The sequence below is a fragment of the Astatotilapia calliptera genome, chromosome 8, assembly GCF_964374335.1.
Source record: "Astatotilapia calliptera chromosome 8, fAstCal68.1, whole genome shotgun sequence".
NCBI lineage: Eukaryota > Metazoa > Chordata > Actinopteri > Cichliformes > Cichlidae > Astatotilapia > Astatotilapia calliptera.
In genome coordinates, this window is record NC_137429.1 from 9,482,742 (window position 1) to 9,500,470 (window position 17,729).

At 39.0% G+C, this 17,729-nt stretch overlaps 1 protein-coding gene and 1 long non-coding RNA gene across 3 annotated transcripts; both read left to right on the forward strand.

The window, feature by feature from the left end:
- The first annotated feature begins 753 nt into the window (after positions 1 to 753).
- On the forward strand, positions 754 to 10,618 carry sncgb (synuclein, gamma b (breast cancer-specific protein 1)). 2 transcript variants are annotated; one of them, XM_026178353.2, is made up of 6 exons: positions 754 to 1,120; positions 4,746 to 4,787; positions 6,665 to 6,792; positions 7,637 to 7,654; positions 8,444 to 8,485; positions 9,726 to 10,618. In XM_026178353.2, the coding sequence occupies exons 1-6, from the start codon at positions 1,000 to 1,002 to the stop codon at positions 9,732 to 9,734; spliced, it is 360 nt and encodes a 119-aa protein (XP_026034138.1). In that variant the 5' UTR covers positions 754 to 999; the 3' UTR covers positions 9,735 to 10,618. The 2 variants fall into 2 exon arrangements, with proteins under 2 accessions (XP_026034138.1, XP_026034139.1); XM_026178354.2 differs by lacking the exon at positions 7,637 to 7,654 and having other exon boundaries at positions 787 to 1,120.
- Positions 10,619 to 13,701: 3,083 nt separating this feature from the next.
- Positions 13,702 to 15,375, forward strand: LOC113027801 (uncharacterized). The gene is made up of 3 exons (XR_003273137.2): positions 13,702 to 13,979; positions 14,407 to 14,496; positions 14,574 to 15,375. It is a non-coding gene; the product is annotated as an uncharacterized LOC113027801 (long non-coding RNA).
- Positions 15,376 to 17,729: the final 2,354 nt, after the last annotated feature.

Here is a 17,729-nt window from a genome sequence, read left to right on the forward strand (position 1 = left end):
AGCAGCACACGGAAAATTACCTTAACCTGCCTCAGATTTAATGACTGAAGGTGCTGAAGGTTCCGGATCATTTCAAACCCTGGTTGTGATATCAATGTCACTCAGAATCACTGCACTGCTGAATCGGCATGTCTGAGTGAAACAGAAAGAGGAGGAGGAGGAGGAAGAGGAAGAGCGGGGCTGTTGTGACTCATTCAGGTGAAGATGACAAAGCAATTTCTCTCCAATCACAACCACAGAAATAGCTGTAGATGCTCTCTTTGTCTTTCTTAATGCATTCTGATTCAGCTCAAGTGGTAAAAATAAAAAAATCTGAGCTGATGGCAAAGCATTAATATAAACAGCAATACTATAAGTAAAAAGAATAGAAAAACATATAAATAAAGTATCAACTGAGAACATTTTGCTAAGAAATTAAAAACAAAGGAAGCAAATGTTTGGGACAAGCTCTGTGATGCAACTGCAGATTACATTGCAAAATTTAAGGATGCATATGATCTGACAAGAGGATCTGTCGGTTATGTAACCAGCGCATGGAGCCTCAGCATCTACAAAGGTGTGCCCAGAGCAAAGCGTGCCAATCAAAATATGCAAACAGATAGCCAGAGGCTGAGCTGAGCATGAGAGAGAGTCACCAGAAGAAAAGATGGACGAGAGTGGAGGGATGACTAAAGGGGCGGGGTTGCAGCATGACTTGAAAATGCTGCAGCATCCGGCTGCCTCTCCTCCTCCTCTCCCCATCTTTTTACATATTGGCTGTATCCGCCCTCCTGTTTCTCTCAGTCTGAGTGCTGTAGCCCTGCTGTGTGTTCCTCTCAGCCCTCTGTTGGAGCACCAAAGGGAGGAGGAGCCACCAGGAAACAGGCACTTACACATACTCACCCAGCCACACACTCTGACATCTCACAGCATCACTTCTGCACGCTCACTGTAAGCACCAGCCAGCCAACCAGCCAGGCCCATTTGGAGCAGGGGAGCCCAACTGTTTCATCGCCCAACATGGATGTACTGATGAAGGGGTTCTCCATGGCCAAGGAGGGGGTGGTGGCCGCCGCAGAGAAGACCAAAGCTGGCATGGAGGAAGCAGCAGCTAAGACCAAGGAGGGGGTAATGTATGTAGGTATGTAATATATCATGCAGCAAAAAGAGTTTGGAGGGTTGTGGGGGGGAGGTGCACTCATTTTTTGGTCTATATGTGGAATTACTTCGTGTACTTTTTGCATCATATGATTTGGGATCCATGTCTGAGACTTGTGAGAGGAACAGATAGAGGAGGAGGAGGAAAAAGAGAAGAGAAGGCAGGAAGGAGGGGATGGAGTGAGTGCTGGTGGGATACTGCTGCAGGACTGGTGCAGGGTCCAGAGGGTGGACAGTGAGAAACAGCGAGGAAAAGACAGTGAGGGTTACAGCTTTGCAGCAGGACAGTGATCAGTGGATGTTTGGGGGGAAAGCAAAAGAAAAGCAAAAGAGAAGAGCAAAAGGAGGGAAAGGAGGTCACTGCAGAGCTCTGTGACGCCGCTTCCTCGGGCTTTCATCACCTGACCAGCGTGACTATATTAAATCACTGGTCTGTGAAGCAGTTTGGATGGGGATGTCCAGTGATGGACTGGTTTCCAGAGTGTCAATTTATCTGATTTTTTTTAAATTAAATTTACAGAATAGAGCTGACTTACATTCATAATTAAAAGAAAAAAATATATTTAGAAAAGTGTTATAAAAAGCATTTAAACACTTAAAAAGAATCATTTCACAGCAAGACGCAAGATGATGTAAGTGTAAGAGGAAATACAATTTTAAATGCCCAAGAAAAATGATTCATTTATATTTTACCTCGGGTGCTTTGCACAGATGCTGTTGTTTCCTGCACTTTAATTATAGCTCAAGCTGCCACTGCGTCACGTTTCAAGGTTATCCCAAGCAGCAGGCTTTCACACCACCTGGGACAGGCCAGAGGGGGTGCAAAAGTAAGGAGGGTGGGTGAGGAACGATCAGAGTGGAGGGCTCCATCGTTGTCTGCTGTCTATCCTGTCAGTGCTCTGTCTGACCGTCATGCAGCAACTACAAAATTTTAATCATAATGATGAAAAAAAGGGGGAGGTCAACAGCACAAGCTGGAGAGGGAGGGGTGAGTTAGGGCAAGGATCATTTGAGCACTGCAGCAATTTGCTCTCTCTCTCTATCACAACCCCTCCACCCCCACCCTCCTTCTCCCGCACGCTCTACCCTCATCGGTTTGTGCTGGACGCAAAAACATTTGTGTGCTTGTGTTAGTTTGTGGTGTCACAGCAGCAGGATTGGCCTCCCAGTGAGTGCTCCTTCCTTCCACCCCCCACAGCTCACAAAACACCCACCCCAGGGAGACATGGAAGAACGGAGGGATGCAGGAAAGAGAGACAGAGAGAGAAAAGAGGGGGTAAAAAAATGAAGGGAGGGGTGTTATGTCACCAAAAGCTTTGAGCTTGTAGTCTCGTGGCTCGTGGAGGAGAAAGACAGGTGACACATTGGGACAGAGGGCTGAGACTTGCTGGGTAAAGAAACCCTGGATCTTCCAGGAAGTAGACAGTGGTCACAAGCTCAAGGAAGCAAGAGAAAGGGGGTAAAGGTGAAGCAAGAGACAGAGAGGGAACAACGCAGATCACAGGGGGAGGATCAGAAGGGGGAGAGGGGATGTGATCAGTGAAGAGTGTCAATGGTTTCACTGTATCCACCTGCAGCAGAGTGCCTACGTCAGCATGTGGCTGTCAGTACACAGTATCAAGGTTTGCACGCCTGCTTTCCACCACATGGGCCAGACCTGGACAAACACAGCAACATGCTCAGTGATTTATTAATTTATTTTTAAAAGCTTCTGCCGCAAAACAGCTCCAAAACTTAAGTTTTAACTTTTAATTAAGAGATTTAACTTCATGTGATTTTATCAATCCCTTTATTTTTGCTTTTAAGATTTAATTCGGTGTTTTGGTAATCACTGATGGTTTCATTACAATCTTTTGTTTAAAGAGATTCATGAAAAATCCAAAATACACAATCTAAAAATTCTAGGTGTTTATTTTTGCAATAATATGAAAATATACCAACATATATAGCAATTATTTTAGAAAGAAATCAATTAGCATGATTTTTTTTTTCTGCCCTGTAAATTTAACACGATGTATTTGCAATACGGAATATGAATTTCCTTTTTCATTTGTATGTATATGGTAATACAGCGTGTTGTTGATTATATATAGGTGTGTAAAATTGCATCTTTCTTTAGCTGAGAGCACATAAGGATTCACAGTTAACAGGATTTTTCACCACATCAGGATTGCTGAAGCGCAAATCCTCCTCTGGAAAAAAAGCTGTATTTCTCTGTGTTTAACGCATCATTTCATAATGGGTAAAAATGCATTCAAACGCTCTAATCCATGCCGTCTTTGTGTACTCAGGCATGCCTCCAATCAGGATTATAATTTATTACAAGGATTATTTCAACAATTGCGTTTTTGTTCTTATTCTTGTCATTTGATCAGCTGTGTCCTGTGCATCACCTTCAGCTGGAATCGGCGTTATTACAAAAAGATGTTTATGAGTTACTCGATAAATCATAAAGCAAAGTTTCCTCAGAAGTCATGTATTCTTTCACAGGCATGGCTTGTTTGGTGACAGGCAGATCAGCTCTTCAGCTGAAATAGTCACGGCGTGCAGTGACACTCGGGAGGGGGGCTCCCCCTGTTGACTGAGAAAGAAGCTGTGTCACTGCAGCCTGCGATGAGCTGTACTGCAGTACTGCTCAGTACCCCGCACGTGGCTCATGTACCACGGGGAACGTGCTGAAAGATGGAGGGAAGCAGAAGGTAGCAAGGCTGACTGGATGTGGGACACTGTAAATGGCAGCAGCTGCATCTATGTGACTACAAAAAAGAGTGCAGTCAGTTTACTCATCTGCAGATGTAGCCTTCCTTTCCTCCATTAGTTCCTTTTTACCTTCCTCTCACTCTTTCTACTGTTCTTATCTTTTAGCTCGGATACTTCCCTCCTGTCATCCCTAACGTTGGCAGATTACATAACCACAATTTAATCTGCTGGGATCATACTGTAATGAGCACAGGGCTGGAAAGCAGGAAGGCACACACAGAGACGTGCGGCTGTTGCAGCCCATTCACAGGATGACTTCCAATTAAATAAAATGTTTCCAAGTGAAAGGAGCTTTTTTAGAGCTAGTGGTAAAGATAACAGGATCTTTAAACAGTCCAGACTTTATTAAAAAAATTTAAAAAGGCAAAACCCTTTGAGGACGCAGGAAAGCGCACAACATACCAGTCAGACTGACAAAACTGTGAGCAAAAGTAGGTCTGTGAATGTATTTTTAGAAACAGTAATGGATCACGCTGAGCTGAGACTCTTGGGAATGTTATGTCAGAGTTTAAAGGGGCAACAGCAGCTGAGAAATGTCCAAAAATACATAAGCAATATCTGCCGTCAACATTTTATGATATTTCTCTGACAACATTTAATGCACTGGTGTATTAAATGTGCTACTATTAGGCTATTAATAATGTAACTCTCATTGCTCTTATTCCTACATTATTCATTAATAACAAATCTATTATATAGTTTATGTTTCATTTGACTGTTTTACTTACTGAGGAAAGAAACCATAGACAGGACAAACAGGGCGTGTGAAATGTGTCTCTTTATTTTACAGGAAACATGCATGAGTCATGTACATGAATATGAGTCTGTTTTTCCTTTTTGGTCTGCAGGGAGTAAGACAAAGGAGGGAGTGGTGTCATCAGTAAACACAGGTAAGAAAAGCTGCATGTTTGAGCCACTATTAAGATCATATAAATATAGAAACAGAAACCTCTGAGGGGAGAATGCAGAGGTTTGTTGTCTGAATATGAAGTGATTGCTGTCCCGAAGAGTTCGTTATGATCCCTTCTCTTATTACAAAAACAACATCCGAATATATTCATACTTCAGCACTGAATTCATGGCTACACCTTTAAGCACTGTGCTGAAACACTCTGGTTCTTAGAACAAGGAGCTCTTAGTCACACTTGAATGGTATAAAGTCCCAGATGGCTACAAGGGTATGTTTTGTAACATAGGTAGGTGGGATGGTTAACCGTCAGTTAATCTTCATTGTTGAAGTTTTTTTCTCTAGTAAAATCGAAAAAAATAAAAAATACATAAATAAAGTTTGAAAATATTTCTGATAAAGCACAGATGCCACCTACTGTATGTGTCACTCAATTTGATTTTGCAACTAGCAGGTGCAGATGTTGATGATGATGATGATGATGATAACCTTTTATTTTGAACAGATAAAGGCTTAAATGCAGATGCTGATCTGATTTCTCAAATTACTTCTTTTTTGTATCTAGAAATTTAAGATATGAAAAGCATAAATATTGAATTTTGGTATAAATCAAATAAGAGCAGTATGTACAAATAAACTGTTCATTGGATACACGTTTAGAGGTACAATCATCAGAAATGTGTTTAAATACCAGGTGTCCTCTTCCAGGTGACCCAAATGTGGTTCATTGCTTATTACTAAAATAATACTATGGCCAAGTAGAAATAAGAAAAATCCTGATTTTATTCGAATCCATACAGATAATAACAGAGCTGCATAAAGCTTTAACTGTCATATAGAAAAAGTAAATAAGATGTTTACCGAAGGATTTTAATGTTTAGTGCTGTTACTTTTAATATTACTTTAAATAATGACATTACAGTTGTGCTAAAGGATCTGGAGACTTCACTTTGTCCTCCACTGAGCAGGCTGATGTTGTTTGCTCTGGACCCTCTTATACAGCGTCATTTGTGTGTGAAAGACAAACTTCAGGTTTCAAGATGTTTTTAAACTTTGCTTTTTATAAAGAAAATAAAAGTGAATAACACTATCTTTCTGGTTTAGCAAATTATATATGTGAAAAGGCTCTTCTGTGATGAGGCCAATGTATCAACTTAGTTTCAGGGGTGTCTCCATAGGGGGGGCCATGAGGTGGCACTGCCCAAGCCTACTCCACACTAAAGTTAGGGTCACTGTGGTAGACTACTGTTCATGCCCAACACTCTTAGATGAAAGCATCAATAGGATTATAGCATAAATAGTACTGGAAAATACATTCACATCACTCAAGTGACGTACAAGCTTATCCTTTAAGTACTTCTTTGTTATGATACCATCTACTTCTACTCTGCAGTACTTGAAATAAAAAGCTACGTTATGTGATATAATGTATTTTATTGTATAGCTTACAACACACATTAATGAATCATTAGAGAATAATGAACTATTTTCAAGCAACACTGTAGAATGAGTACTTTTACTTTAGGTACTTTAATTGCTAAAACCTTTGTACTCTTAGGTTACTTTAGCAGGGTTATGAATTTTACTTGAGAAAAAAGGTGTAAATATTTATTTACAGTTCTACTTGGCAGGTAATACACCTGTATGAGGGCAGATGGTTACACACCAATCTGAATATGTTGTCTACACTGCATACCACTTTTCCTGATCAAATGTTCTGATTTCCTGTCCCATCCCCATCTGATCTTTTCAAAGTCCTGGAAAGAGCTTTGCACAGATTTTCACATTGAGGTGAAAATCAGGACTGTTTTCTCACAGTGCAGTTTACACACTAACCCTCTTTCGCTCTCCACGTCTCAGTGGCCAACAGGACCGTGGATCAGGCCAACATTGTCGGAGAAACAGCGGTTGCAGGAGCCAACGAGGTGGCGCAGGCGGGTGTGGAGGGAGTCGAGAACGTTGCTGCATCAACCGGGCTGGTCAACCAGGTTAGTTACCATGGTTACTGTGGGTCGCACCAACACTCTTCATAGGTTTACCTCATTAGCATCTTTGCAGCTCTAGAAGGGAACCAGAGTTCTCATGCAGTAACAATGCTGAAAACTTCATTTTTAAAACGGGATCGGGGGTTGATTGAGCTGAACAAAGTGTCAGCTGCACATTTAAGTTAAATTGTGCCTGAAACTGATCTTTAATGCTAGTTTGAGGTTGAACACTAGATGGAGCCATTTCCCCTGAACTCACATCAAACAACTGCAGGACACCAAAGAAATCCAATTTCTTTACTGCAGCACTCTGTTGAGAAACTTTAATTACATTTATTTGCTCTGAGTAAATTAAGGTCATTGTGGCTCCATCTGCTTGTGAGAGGATTTTTCTGTCTGTCCAGTTTTCCACAGCCTGAAAAAATTGTACATTTTTAAACTTAATATTTACGGATTCAATTATTATTTATGTCATCACTGTGTTGTTTGCTTGTTTTTTAAGCAAAGAAATAATAAAATACATATAACTGTGACACATTTGCAAAAAACTTGTATTACAACTTGTATAAGAAAATTTTGAATTACCATTCTAATGTCATTTGGAGCTCTTGGAACTGATCGTCCTCCTTCTGCTCTTATACTTTGAACTCTCTGTCAGATGTTAGATGTTCTTGCATTTAACATTTGTGTCTTTTCTGCATGTCTTTATTGTCGTGTGTTTTGTGTGCTGTTCTTTTGTTATAATTTTGTGCCAGTGCTTTTTTTTCTTGTGCTTTGTTTTTGTGTGTTACTGTTCTCACATTTTGTTGTTTGTGCTGTTTGTGTCTCATTTTTGTTTCCCTGATAGGAGGAGCCTGTATACGAGGTGCCAGTTGGACAGAACATTTTGGGGTCATAGGTCATAAAGAAATCGGGAGGGTTAGGAAAGCGGGGGGGGGGGGGGGGGGGGGGGGGATACTGTGCATGTTGCTAACAGTCTTTTAGGTGTACACAATCTGTAGAAACCCTTTTGTATTGGATTGCGTGAACGTTAGTTAATAGTGTACAACAAACTCAGTGAGCTTCAGGAGGAAAGGGAAGGAACAGAAGCTTCTGTAAGGCTTCCTGAATTTATTCCTGCATCATTTGGGGCTTTGGATTAAACCCTTCATGCTTCCAGGAAAAATCCAAGTTGTAATACAACATAAAAAATAACTTTGTGACTTCTTCCTCTGAATATTTGAGACATTTTCCTCTCATGCTCACTAAGTTGCGTACTTTAGGCTCCAGTGATACTAAAATTCATTTCTAACCGTGTAGCTTGTCTATGCAACATTAAGCCACATCTATAGAACATCAGACAAGGCAGTGAATATTCTTATGGCATGCTCTGAACTGCTTCCCTGTAAGGCCTGTGCATCAGAAGCCTGTAGGCAAAAGTGTTCCTCTGACATCTTAGAAAGCTATAATTAATTAACTGACTCTCCCTTTCCTGAAAAATCTTGCGCATGATGATAAGAGCTCTTTCAATGGCACTGCATGCTTTTTGGAAATATTGTAACTGCTTTATTGAATTAGAGGTGCCATCAGTTCATTCTTTGATCCTTGCTGAAATATTCACGCCACCTCTCTCGTGTTTATAATCCATCCACATTAACGTCTTCTCCTCCCACAGGGAGAATATGGAGGAATGCAGCAGGGCGGGGAAGGAGGAGAGGTAAGATGAAACAATTTCTTTTATTTCATGTATTTTATTAAAAACACATACATTAAAAGCGGTCACATACACCTTTGTTATACAGAGGACTTTCTTTCCAGTTTCCAGTTTCCATGATCCCGGTGAGACTCAACATATCTTCGTTTTTTTCCAACATGATGTTAGTTTTATCCCAGTTAGAGTCAAACAGACAATAAAGCACTGTATGCTTGAAGGTGGGCATTCATTGTGATTTACAAGTTGCTAATAACTAACAGTGTCCCTGCATTTCTCAGCCTGATCATCTCCTCTCTTCTCACATTTACTTTCAAAACACAAAAAGAGTAATGGCCGAATTTGGATAATTTCATGTTGGTCACATTGATCTTTTATATACAGTCTATGATTCTTCTAGTGGTAACTAATGTGGAGCTGCTAGTGTTGAGAAGAGATGAGCTATAGAAGTTAGACAAAGCAGATTTCAGGCTTCTAGATTTCAAAACAAAACTGTACAACTTACAGATTAATTAGTTTATACAGGTTTTTACTGTACACATCTCCAGGCTTTAAGACACATACAATTATTTTAAAATGTATTTTCAGTTCTTAAAATGCATGGATAGGCAGATCAGTTGGAATCCATTCTCATTTTAAATACACTAGAGTAAGTTTCAGTATCACGTTGCATATCCTATACTATCAAGGATCAAGCTGCTACTGTGCGTCAGTTTAGTAATTTAGTAAAGATCAAACATCCAAGAAAAATGCATTTGTAAATTGAGTAAAACCATAATTTAGACAATAATAAAATCTAACCTAAAGAATCTGTGTACCAGTCTCCAGAATCCAAGGCCTAAATAAACACAAACCGGATTAGCAGAAAAAGAGAAGCACGCAAGTTTATAATGACAGAAAAACACTGAAACCAGGTGGGACATCTTAAAAGGAAGTTGTTTGGTGTTGCTGTGAACAAATCAGCGATTGCACAGATATGATGAGGATTTCTGGCTGCCTTTTTAAAGTAAGAGGTCACAAGCAGAAAAATGCTTGAAGCCGCTGGTTTCATGTTGAACTATGAATGCAAAACTCTAAATCGAATCATCTAAAATATGATTGTATGGAAATTTTAAGTAGCAAAAAGAGGAATACTGCTTTATGATCTTTAACATATGCTTGATGTTTTTTACTGTTATACATATAAAAAATGTCTTCCACTGTTGATATTTGTGTTTTTATGTTTTTCTTCTTTCCTCCCTTCCAGGGATACTAGTCATCTTCAGGCCCTCCCGTGCTCTCCACCTGCCCCTCGCCTCCCCCTTTGCCTCGCTGTACCAGACTCCAGATCTTCAACAATATTTTTTTGTGACTTTACGGAACCAAAATCAACTAATACAGACTCTTCCGGATGCTGCACAACCGCCCCTCTCTCCCCGCTCAGTCTCGTCACTCCCCGGTGCCTCCCCCTGTGGTCCTCACCGCCATCTTTCCTCCCCTCTAATTTAAAGCAGCCTGAAGCTTTCGTACCCCCGCCTCATCTGTGTGTTAGTGGTGTCCTGATATGATCCTGGTGTTGTTGCTCTGCCACATGAACCCATAGTAAAATCTCACACGCAAACACACAAAAAAGAAACACAGCAACATTCGGCACACACATGAAACACTCACATACAGTACATGCCGTTACGGCACTGACTCGCACTTTGGGCGAATGAGTCACAGTTGGGGGAAATACGATTCTGGGTGCGAACAATAACACAGTGTGCGACTGAGGCAAGACATGAGAGGGTGGATGAGCTGCAGTCAGTGCGTCTGTGTACCAGTGTTAGCTCGTGTATGTGTGTGCATGTGTAGCTGCTGCTGTATAGAACAAATCTCCAGAGGCTTGTGCAGGAAAATGTGCTTTGATGATGTTGAAGTTACATGTGAAGTAGTTAGAGTAGACTGCATGAACAGATGTGTAGAATGACTCGTAACGTGTTGTTAAATCTAGAGTAGCAGCTGTTCTGTGTTGCTTTGAATGGCTTAGTGTGTGTTTCTACTCAGTGTTTAGGGTTAATACAGTGGAAGCAATAGACAATATTCATCTGTCAGAGCAGCAGCTTGAAATGTGTTCATGTGATGCATGAGAAAGCAAAGGCAACATTTTAAAAGAAACTCCTATAACATTTAAATATTTGAGGTGTGAGAAAGCAGACTTAATGAGAAGAAAGCTCTTATTACTTTGAACTACTTAAGTTAAGGATTTAGGTTTAATCAGATTTGACTGAGAGGGAAGTTTCCCCGCAAAAATAAAAGTAATAATAATAATTTTAGTTTAAAATTCGAGAATGTCCTTTTTCCAAAGCAGTTCAGACCTCAGCAACATCCATTGTAACAATGACTTCATATGTGAACAACTTTTAGCACTAAAGAAGCTGACTGGCATTGTTTCAGAAACACAGAACTGTATTTAAAATTGATTGATCTGCAGAAAATTCAGCAACTTCGAAAGAAAGCTACATACAGAGAAAAAAATAACTAGAATTGTTACCTTGCGGTTATATTTATCCCTCACTTATAGTGTTTCACTACAACTAAAAAAGAGCTTTTGTCAAGTATCACACCTTCATTATTTAATTCTGCTTCACATTTGTGTAAAACTTTGATAGAAGTTATTTAATTAGTAGTTATTAAATGAGTTATTTAGTTAATGCCAGAAACAAGTTTTGTATGGTGATTGTGAATTTTACCTTTGACTCTTAAATGAGCTGCAGTTCTTCCTTGACTTAAAGTGAATGATTGTGCCAAATTAAAAGAAATTTCCTCCAGGTAGTCCCGAGTTGGAAGACATCACAAAAGCCTGACACGTGACTTCTTCAAGAGTAATTCTCATAAAGAAATCTGTGCTGGATCGTGTGAAAAATGTTCAAAATAACTATTCAAGGAGAAAATAAGATCACTTTCTGCTATTGTGTAGCTGCTTTTTAGTCTCTGTAACACTGTTTGGCAAACCATCGAGAGAAACAAGCAGATGGGACATTTGTCAGTTGTTTGTATTGCAGTTGAAAATATTCTTATTCTTATTAATTCATCTTTAAAAGAGCATAATGAAGGTTTGGGTTTAAAAATTAGACCAGCTTTATGTGTAGTTCTGTGCACAGCTTGAATTCTGGGATATGTAGTAGCTTTTAGGATGGTTTTTATTTCACACAATCTAAATCTGACTGTTGTGAAGCTCCCACCCCTCAACTGTCTCAACCAATCAGATCGTTTCTTTCTGCTGTCACTCAGTGTTCTGACACGTTTCACAGCTTGCTTGCCCTGCAAAACTGTGTGTCTACATGTACTGTATGTGAGAGTGGACGTGTGTGTTTGCTAACACAGAACGGATTCAGCCAGCAAAATGTGTGTGTGTGTGTTTGTGTCTGGACCTGGTTTGTGTGTTCTTACTTTGAGGCCAATGGAAACTGATGACTGCATGTTGCCTTATCAAGCAATTTCACATTCCCACACACACGTGTACATCACAGTACACACTAAAAAACACACACAACCACGAATCCCTCCACAAATACACAAACACGGTTCACACACCAAGTTTAAGTTGGCATCAAAGCAGACTCGCTGATTTTTTAAACAGTACCAATGAAATTAAAAAGGTTTTGTTGAAATCCAGCTACAGTGTCAAGTTTTGTTTGAAGAATTTAAAAAGTTTTATTAATTTTGATCTTGCAGTCGAGGCCACGGGAATTTTTCTGTTCAATTCAATTTTATTTACATAGCGTTGACTCATAATAACAGTTGCCTCAAGTTGCTTTATATTTGCCAGAATCCTTCAGTTAAACAGACAAAACAGAAAAAGCCCAACAGTCAGATGCTCTGCTATGAGCAACGGTTTGGCATAGAAAATCAAATTAAATTCAAATTCAAATTTTATTTGTCACATACACAGTCATACACCGTACGATATGCAGTGAAATGCTTAGACAACTGCTCTTCAGGAAGCGGAATCGAAGAAAAGAAAAACGCCCTTTTAAAAGAAAGAAACTTCTAGTAGAATCAGGCTGAGAGAGAGAGAGACAGCCATCTGCTGCTGGTTGAGGTTAGAGGAGGAAGACAGGATAAAAACATGCTGTGGAAGAGAAATGTGTAAAGGTGAGTGAAGAAGAAACACTCAGTGCATCATGGGAAGCCCCTGGGCCACCTGAGTGAGGATTTGGGGCCACCTGATCCAAACTAGAAGCTGCTCTGCTCCAAGAGTTGCTCTGCCTCCCATTTTACATTTAAATACTATAGGGACAAAACACACAGTCTGAGAGAGAAGTGGGATGATACAGTGCTATGAAGTCTTTAAAATAAGATGGGACCTAATTATACAAGACCTTGTGTGTGACAAGAAGGATTTTAAATCCAATTCTGTATTTAACAGGGACAATGAAGCCAGTGTGGGCAAAGTATGCTCTTTTTTTAGTCCTCATCAGAACCCTTGGATCAAATAAAGATTTTTTTATGGAGTTTTTAGGACATCCTGATAATAATGGAATACATAAGTCCAGCCCTAGAAGTGTTAAATGCATGAACTGACTCTTGTGTAGAGCTTTTCTCATCCTGGTAACCATCCAAAGCATTTTATCCTACAGCCACATTCACTTAATTCCACATTCCTGTGAAGGGACACTGCTAAGCACTGCACCAACATGCCACCCTTATTCACATCATTGAATAGAACCTAACAATGAGTGTGCACCTAATGAACACCATGGGCAAGCAATAAACTCCAAGTTGCTCTCTGATATATTGTAGAGAGAATGTGTGTGAATTTTAGATAGAAAGCGCTTATGCATTGAAAAAAAAGTGATTATGTGAATCAGGGTAGATGAGGCACGATGTACAAAGGGTTTTAAGTACTAAAGTACAGCAGAATAAGTCTATCTAGCAGCAGTGCTCACACTGCCTGGTTGCTTTTATTGATTCAAAACGACTCCATGTCTCTTCCTTTGCTCAGGAGACCCAAACGAAGAAAAGAGCACCACATCCCGGCAGTAAATACTTTGATGTGTCATAAAAACAGAATGCTAACATGATTGGTCCAAACAGTTGAGGATGGTGGTTTAAACTTCCTTTTTGGCTCTTCAGTCCATCCCTCAGGTCATCTTACACCCTGTACGGCGCAAACATCTCAATGTAATATGAAGAAAACTCCTCCCACTTCACCATGGCAACCTCCTCTAGTATTAAACATGCTACAGCTAGCAGGCAAAAAATACTCAATAAACTTTAATGTGTGTGTGTGTGTTTGGTTAAACTGTATGAAGGTGAAGATTAACTTGTTTTACAGAAACACATTTCTTTGTATTTATTTGCAGTCCCTGGTGAACACTGATTCTGCTCTATGATTGGCTGTTTGTAAAAATTAAATAAATAAAAAAAAGGGAGAAAGTATAAAAGGGGAAAAGAAGCCGTCAGCAGGTCTTTTCTCTTGGACTACGCTCGAGAAACAGCAAAATCACAGACTCTGCCTGAAGCAGTAGACTGAGTAAGTAACAGATCCTTTTATATGTCTTTAACTCTCCGTTTGTTTATTTTATACTCAGAAACACTTTAATGACATCATAACCTAAAAATAATAGAGGATTAAAAAAAACCTGAATTTGAAAGTTTACCGTGGGAACACCTGAAAACAGTAAATGTGTAACCACGGGCATCATTATGAGGGAAAAGGTAAACAGGGTTGGAAAGCAAATTATTAATACTAGCTTTTCAACCAGCACAATTTTAATTGGAAACAGATTTATTTAGACTTTAAGACACCAGGATGTGCAAGCTCAGGTAATTTACTGTTATTCATTCATGTTTTGTTTGTTTGTTTTGGCAATGGTTTTTATGACTTGCGTGCAGCTTAGATTGAATAACAGAACATATGATATCTGGTACAAATGATTAAGGTTTGCCTTTGCACTCAGGAAGCCGCTGTGGGATCAGTCGACTCTTCTTCAAACCAAGTTAACTGATTCAAAGAAATGGCAGAAAACACAAGAAACACCAGTGGAACTGTGAGCACTGCATACAAGATTTCTGAGGATATGGCGTAAAATAAATGTGCTCATGCAATTTTTATCTTTTCTTTTAGATGACTCCTCAACAATATGACTATCCCAATGAAAGCGCAACAGACCGTGAAAAAATGAAATTCAGAAAGGAAAAAAGAGCGGGCAAACCTGAACAGCTGTTTGTAAATCAAAGAAAATCGACAGATGATAAATACCAGTTTTATACTAAAGATCCAGAAAAATGGAGAAACTGGATAAAAGAGGAGTTTGGTGATGAAACTGAAAAAATAATCACTTACAAATATGACACAGACAAAGGCACCATAATGTTACACAACCATGGCAGCTATGGAGAATGTGTGATATATGTTTCAAATGAGAAAAGGGGTGAATTTCTCACATGGTTCGGAGAAAAAGTCAAAATTAACGTAAAGCAAGAAGATCAAAAAACAGAAGACCTAAATGAAAAAATGAAAGAGTTGACATTAAAAAAGTAACAACGAAAATACTACAACCTTGCTCATTGGTTGTCATGTGATTGTTGGGGTTTTCTCTGTGTTATTGCAAGGTCTTCACCTTACAATATAAATTGTCCTGAAGCAACTGTTGTTGTGATTTGCCTCTAAAAAGCACCACCCTTCCACAGCTCACATATAATGAAATATTATGTTATTAAACCTTATCTGTAGAGTGTAAATCAGAACTGCTGTTTGTTGTGAAGCATGTTTGCAGTTTTGTGGGTTGTTTTTTTTTGTTTTTTCTTTGAATTGACAAGATAATATGTGTAAACATTTGATTTACTGTGCTTGGAAATTTTTACTTTTTGTTTGCTTCACTGCACATGTTCAAAATAAATTTGGAAATTAAAACGTTTAAAAAAAACATTTCCTTCTTTTCCTTATTTTCAGTCATACTTGTTATAAGTAATCTGCGAGGGTTAAAAGTGCAGGTTTCAGAGTGTTTTAGCTCCAACATCCTTCTCTCGAAATTTTTTGTATATGAGGGATACATGTTGACTTAATGGAAAAGGAGCTTCCATATAATGACATTTCAAAACAACCAATAAAATTTAATTATAATGACAGCAGTTTAGAGGCTGGACTAAGAGCAGTGGCTTTTTGACTGGTTGTCTTCTGTCAATGGAAAATTGTACTTAGTAGTTAGTATAAGCTGTTAATGATATAAGTTTACATGTGATAGAATACTGCATGATGACCTTTTTATGACTTAGACTGTTGTCCACTACAAGACTTGTTTCTGTTTTATAAATTCTTTCCCACAGCGATAATAACTGAACATGCAGTTTCACTCCTACCAGGAAGAGGAGAGCTGGACACTTTTATCTGCGCTCCCTAACAAGAAGAGGGGCCGCGTCCTTCAGAATCACACACACACATACACCTGCATACACACATACATACGCACTAACATTCCTCTGTCTATGAATAGACGTATTCACTGTTGTATTATTTTTGTATCTGAATAAAGACAAGTGCAAGAACAGAGCGCGCACATCACAGGGCCCCCACTCTTGTGTGAGCGCTCTGTGACCGCCCTTGCAAGTAAAAACTACAGTGTGTTTCTACCTTTCAGACTCTCAGCTGAAGAAATGTCTTTTAGAATAAATTTCTTGACATCTTCTAATTTCTTAAACCAAACAAAGACACAATACTAGTCAAATAATATATTTTTTTAATTTTAGGATACGGTGTTCTGGGAATCCATCCTACCCGTTGTTTCTGCGCATGCGCACGACACAAAATTAAGTGACAAATCATCCTACCTTTGTTAATAAGAGCTAGAAACATACTCTGATGGGTAAAATTAAGTGCCAAACCGTCCTGGCTTTATGAATATGAGCTACAAGCGTACTCTGATGGGTAAAGTTAAGTGGCAAACCGTCATACCTACTTACATTTGTGCTGGAATTACTCTGTGACAGCAGAAATGTGCATACTTATGGTAGGACATTTTGCCAAAGTAGGATGGTTTGTTGGGGAGAAGCTTTATATAAGATGAAACAACAGGAAAGGCTGAAAGTTACAACTAAACTGTTTTCTGTAAAAGCTTAGAGTTTAGTAAAGTTTTTCTTTATTCTCAGCATGAACTGAAACAACCTGAAACATTTTCTGACACAAAAAACAGTTAAAGTTCAATTTATTTTGTACCAATAACAAGTGAAACTTACAATGAATTCTATTGGGTGGTGACGTCAAAGAATCATGAGCGGGACTCTAGAGCCTGAATTTGCCTGTGCAAGAAAAAAACACCAGGTACTTCCCCACATCACACACACACACACACACACACACACACACACACACACACACACACACATGTAAGCATGTATCAGTTGCATAAAATTTCATATAAACAATGATTTTGTTTTATGCTTTACTTTTAGATGTCTGGTCATTGTTTTGACTACCCAAAAGCAACAACAGATGTGGAAAGGAAATGACTCAAACTGAAGCTATGAATGAAAATCCAAACGTTTTTGTTTTGGAGACAGCTGCAGAGCTGCTATAGAAAAGTTCACCCCAAATCCAAACCTACACAAATGGCCAACAAACTCAAACTTGGCAGCAACTTCATAAGGCCAACAAATAAAGTAAATCTCATCATCAAATTTAATACAAAAAGCAAACTAAATCATAATAGAGTTTTTTTGAGCTGGACATTTTATTAGATGAGAGCAATGACTTTGTAATTTTTTAATTTCGTTTGTAACTTATACTGACTGTGTGTGTCAAACTGTAATAACAAACAACAGCCCGGAGACTCTGGAGAAACTCTGAAACTGCTTTACTGGCATCACCGTGTACCCCTGTGTGGGTAACACATTCCTGCCTTTTTCTGTCACTTTTTGAGATATTTAAAAGATCTGAAAAGAAGACGGACATTGTACTCTGGGTGTACAGAAGACATTTGGAAGGATTTGCATCTGAGCTGCCACGCCTTAGGAGAGCAGCGAAGACAATTATCTTAACTTACTGTTGTTCAAGGATTAAAGGGTAAAACAAAACTTGTCTCCAGACGTTTTCATTCATGCATTCATTCATCATGTGATATAAACCTAATCAATGTTATAAATAAGACTAGATAGAATAGAATAGAATAGAATAGAATAGAATAGAATAGAAAGTACTTAAACATGATCTGATAGAAAAAGGAAGTGCAGTAGAGCACTGTTCAGGCATGTTGTGTAATACAGGAAAGCACTGAATGTTCCAATA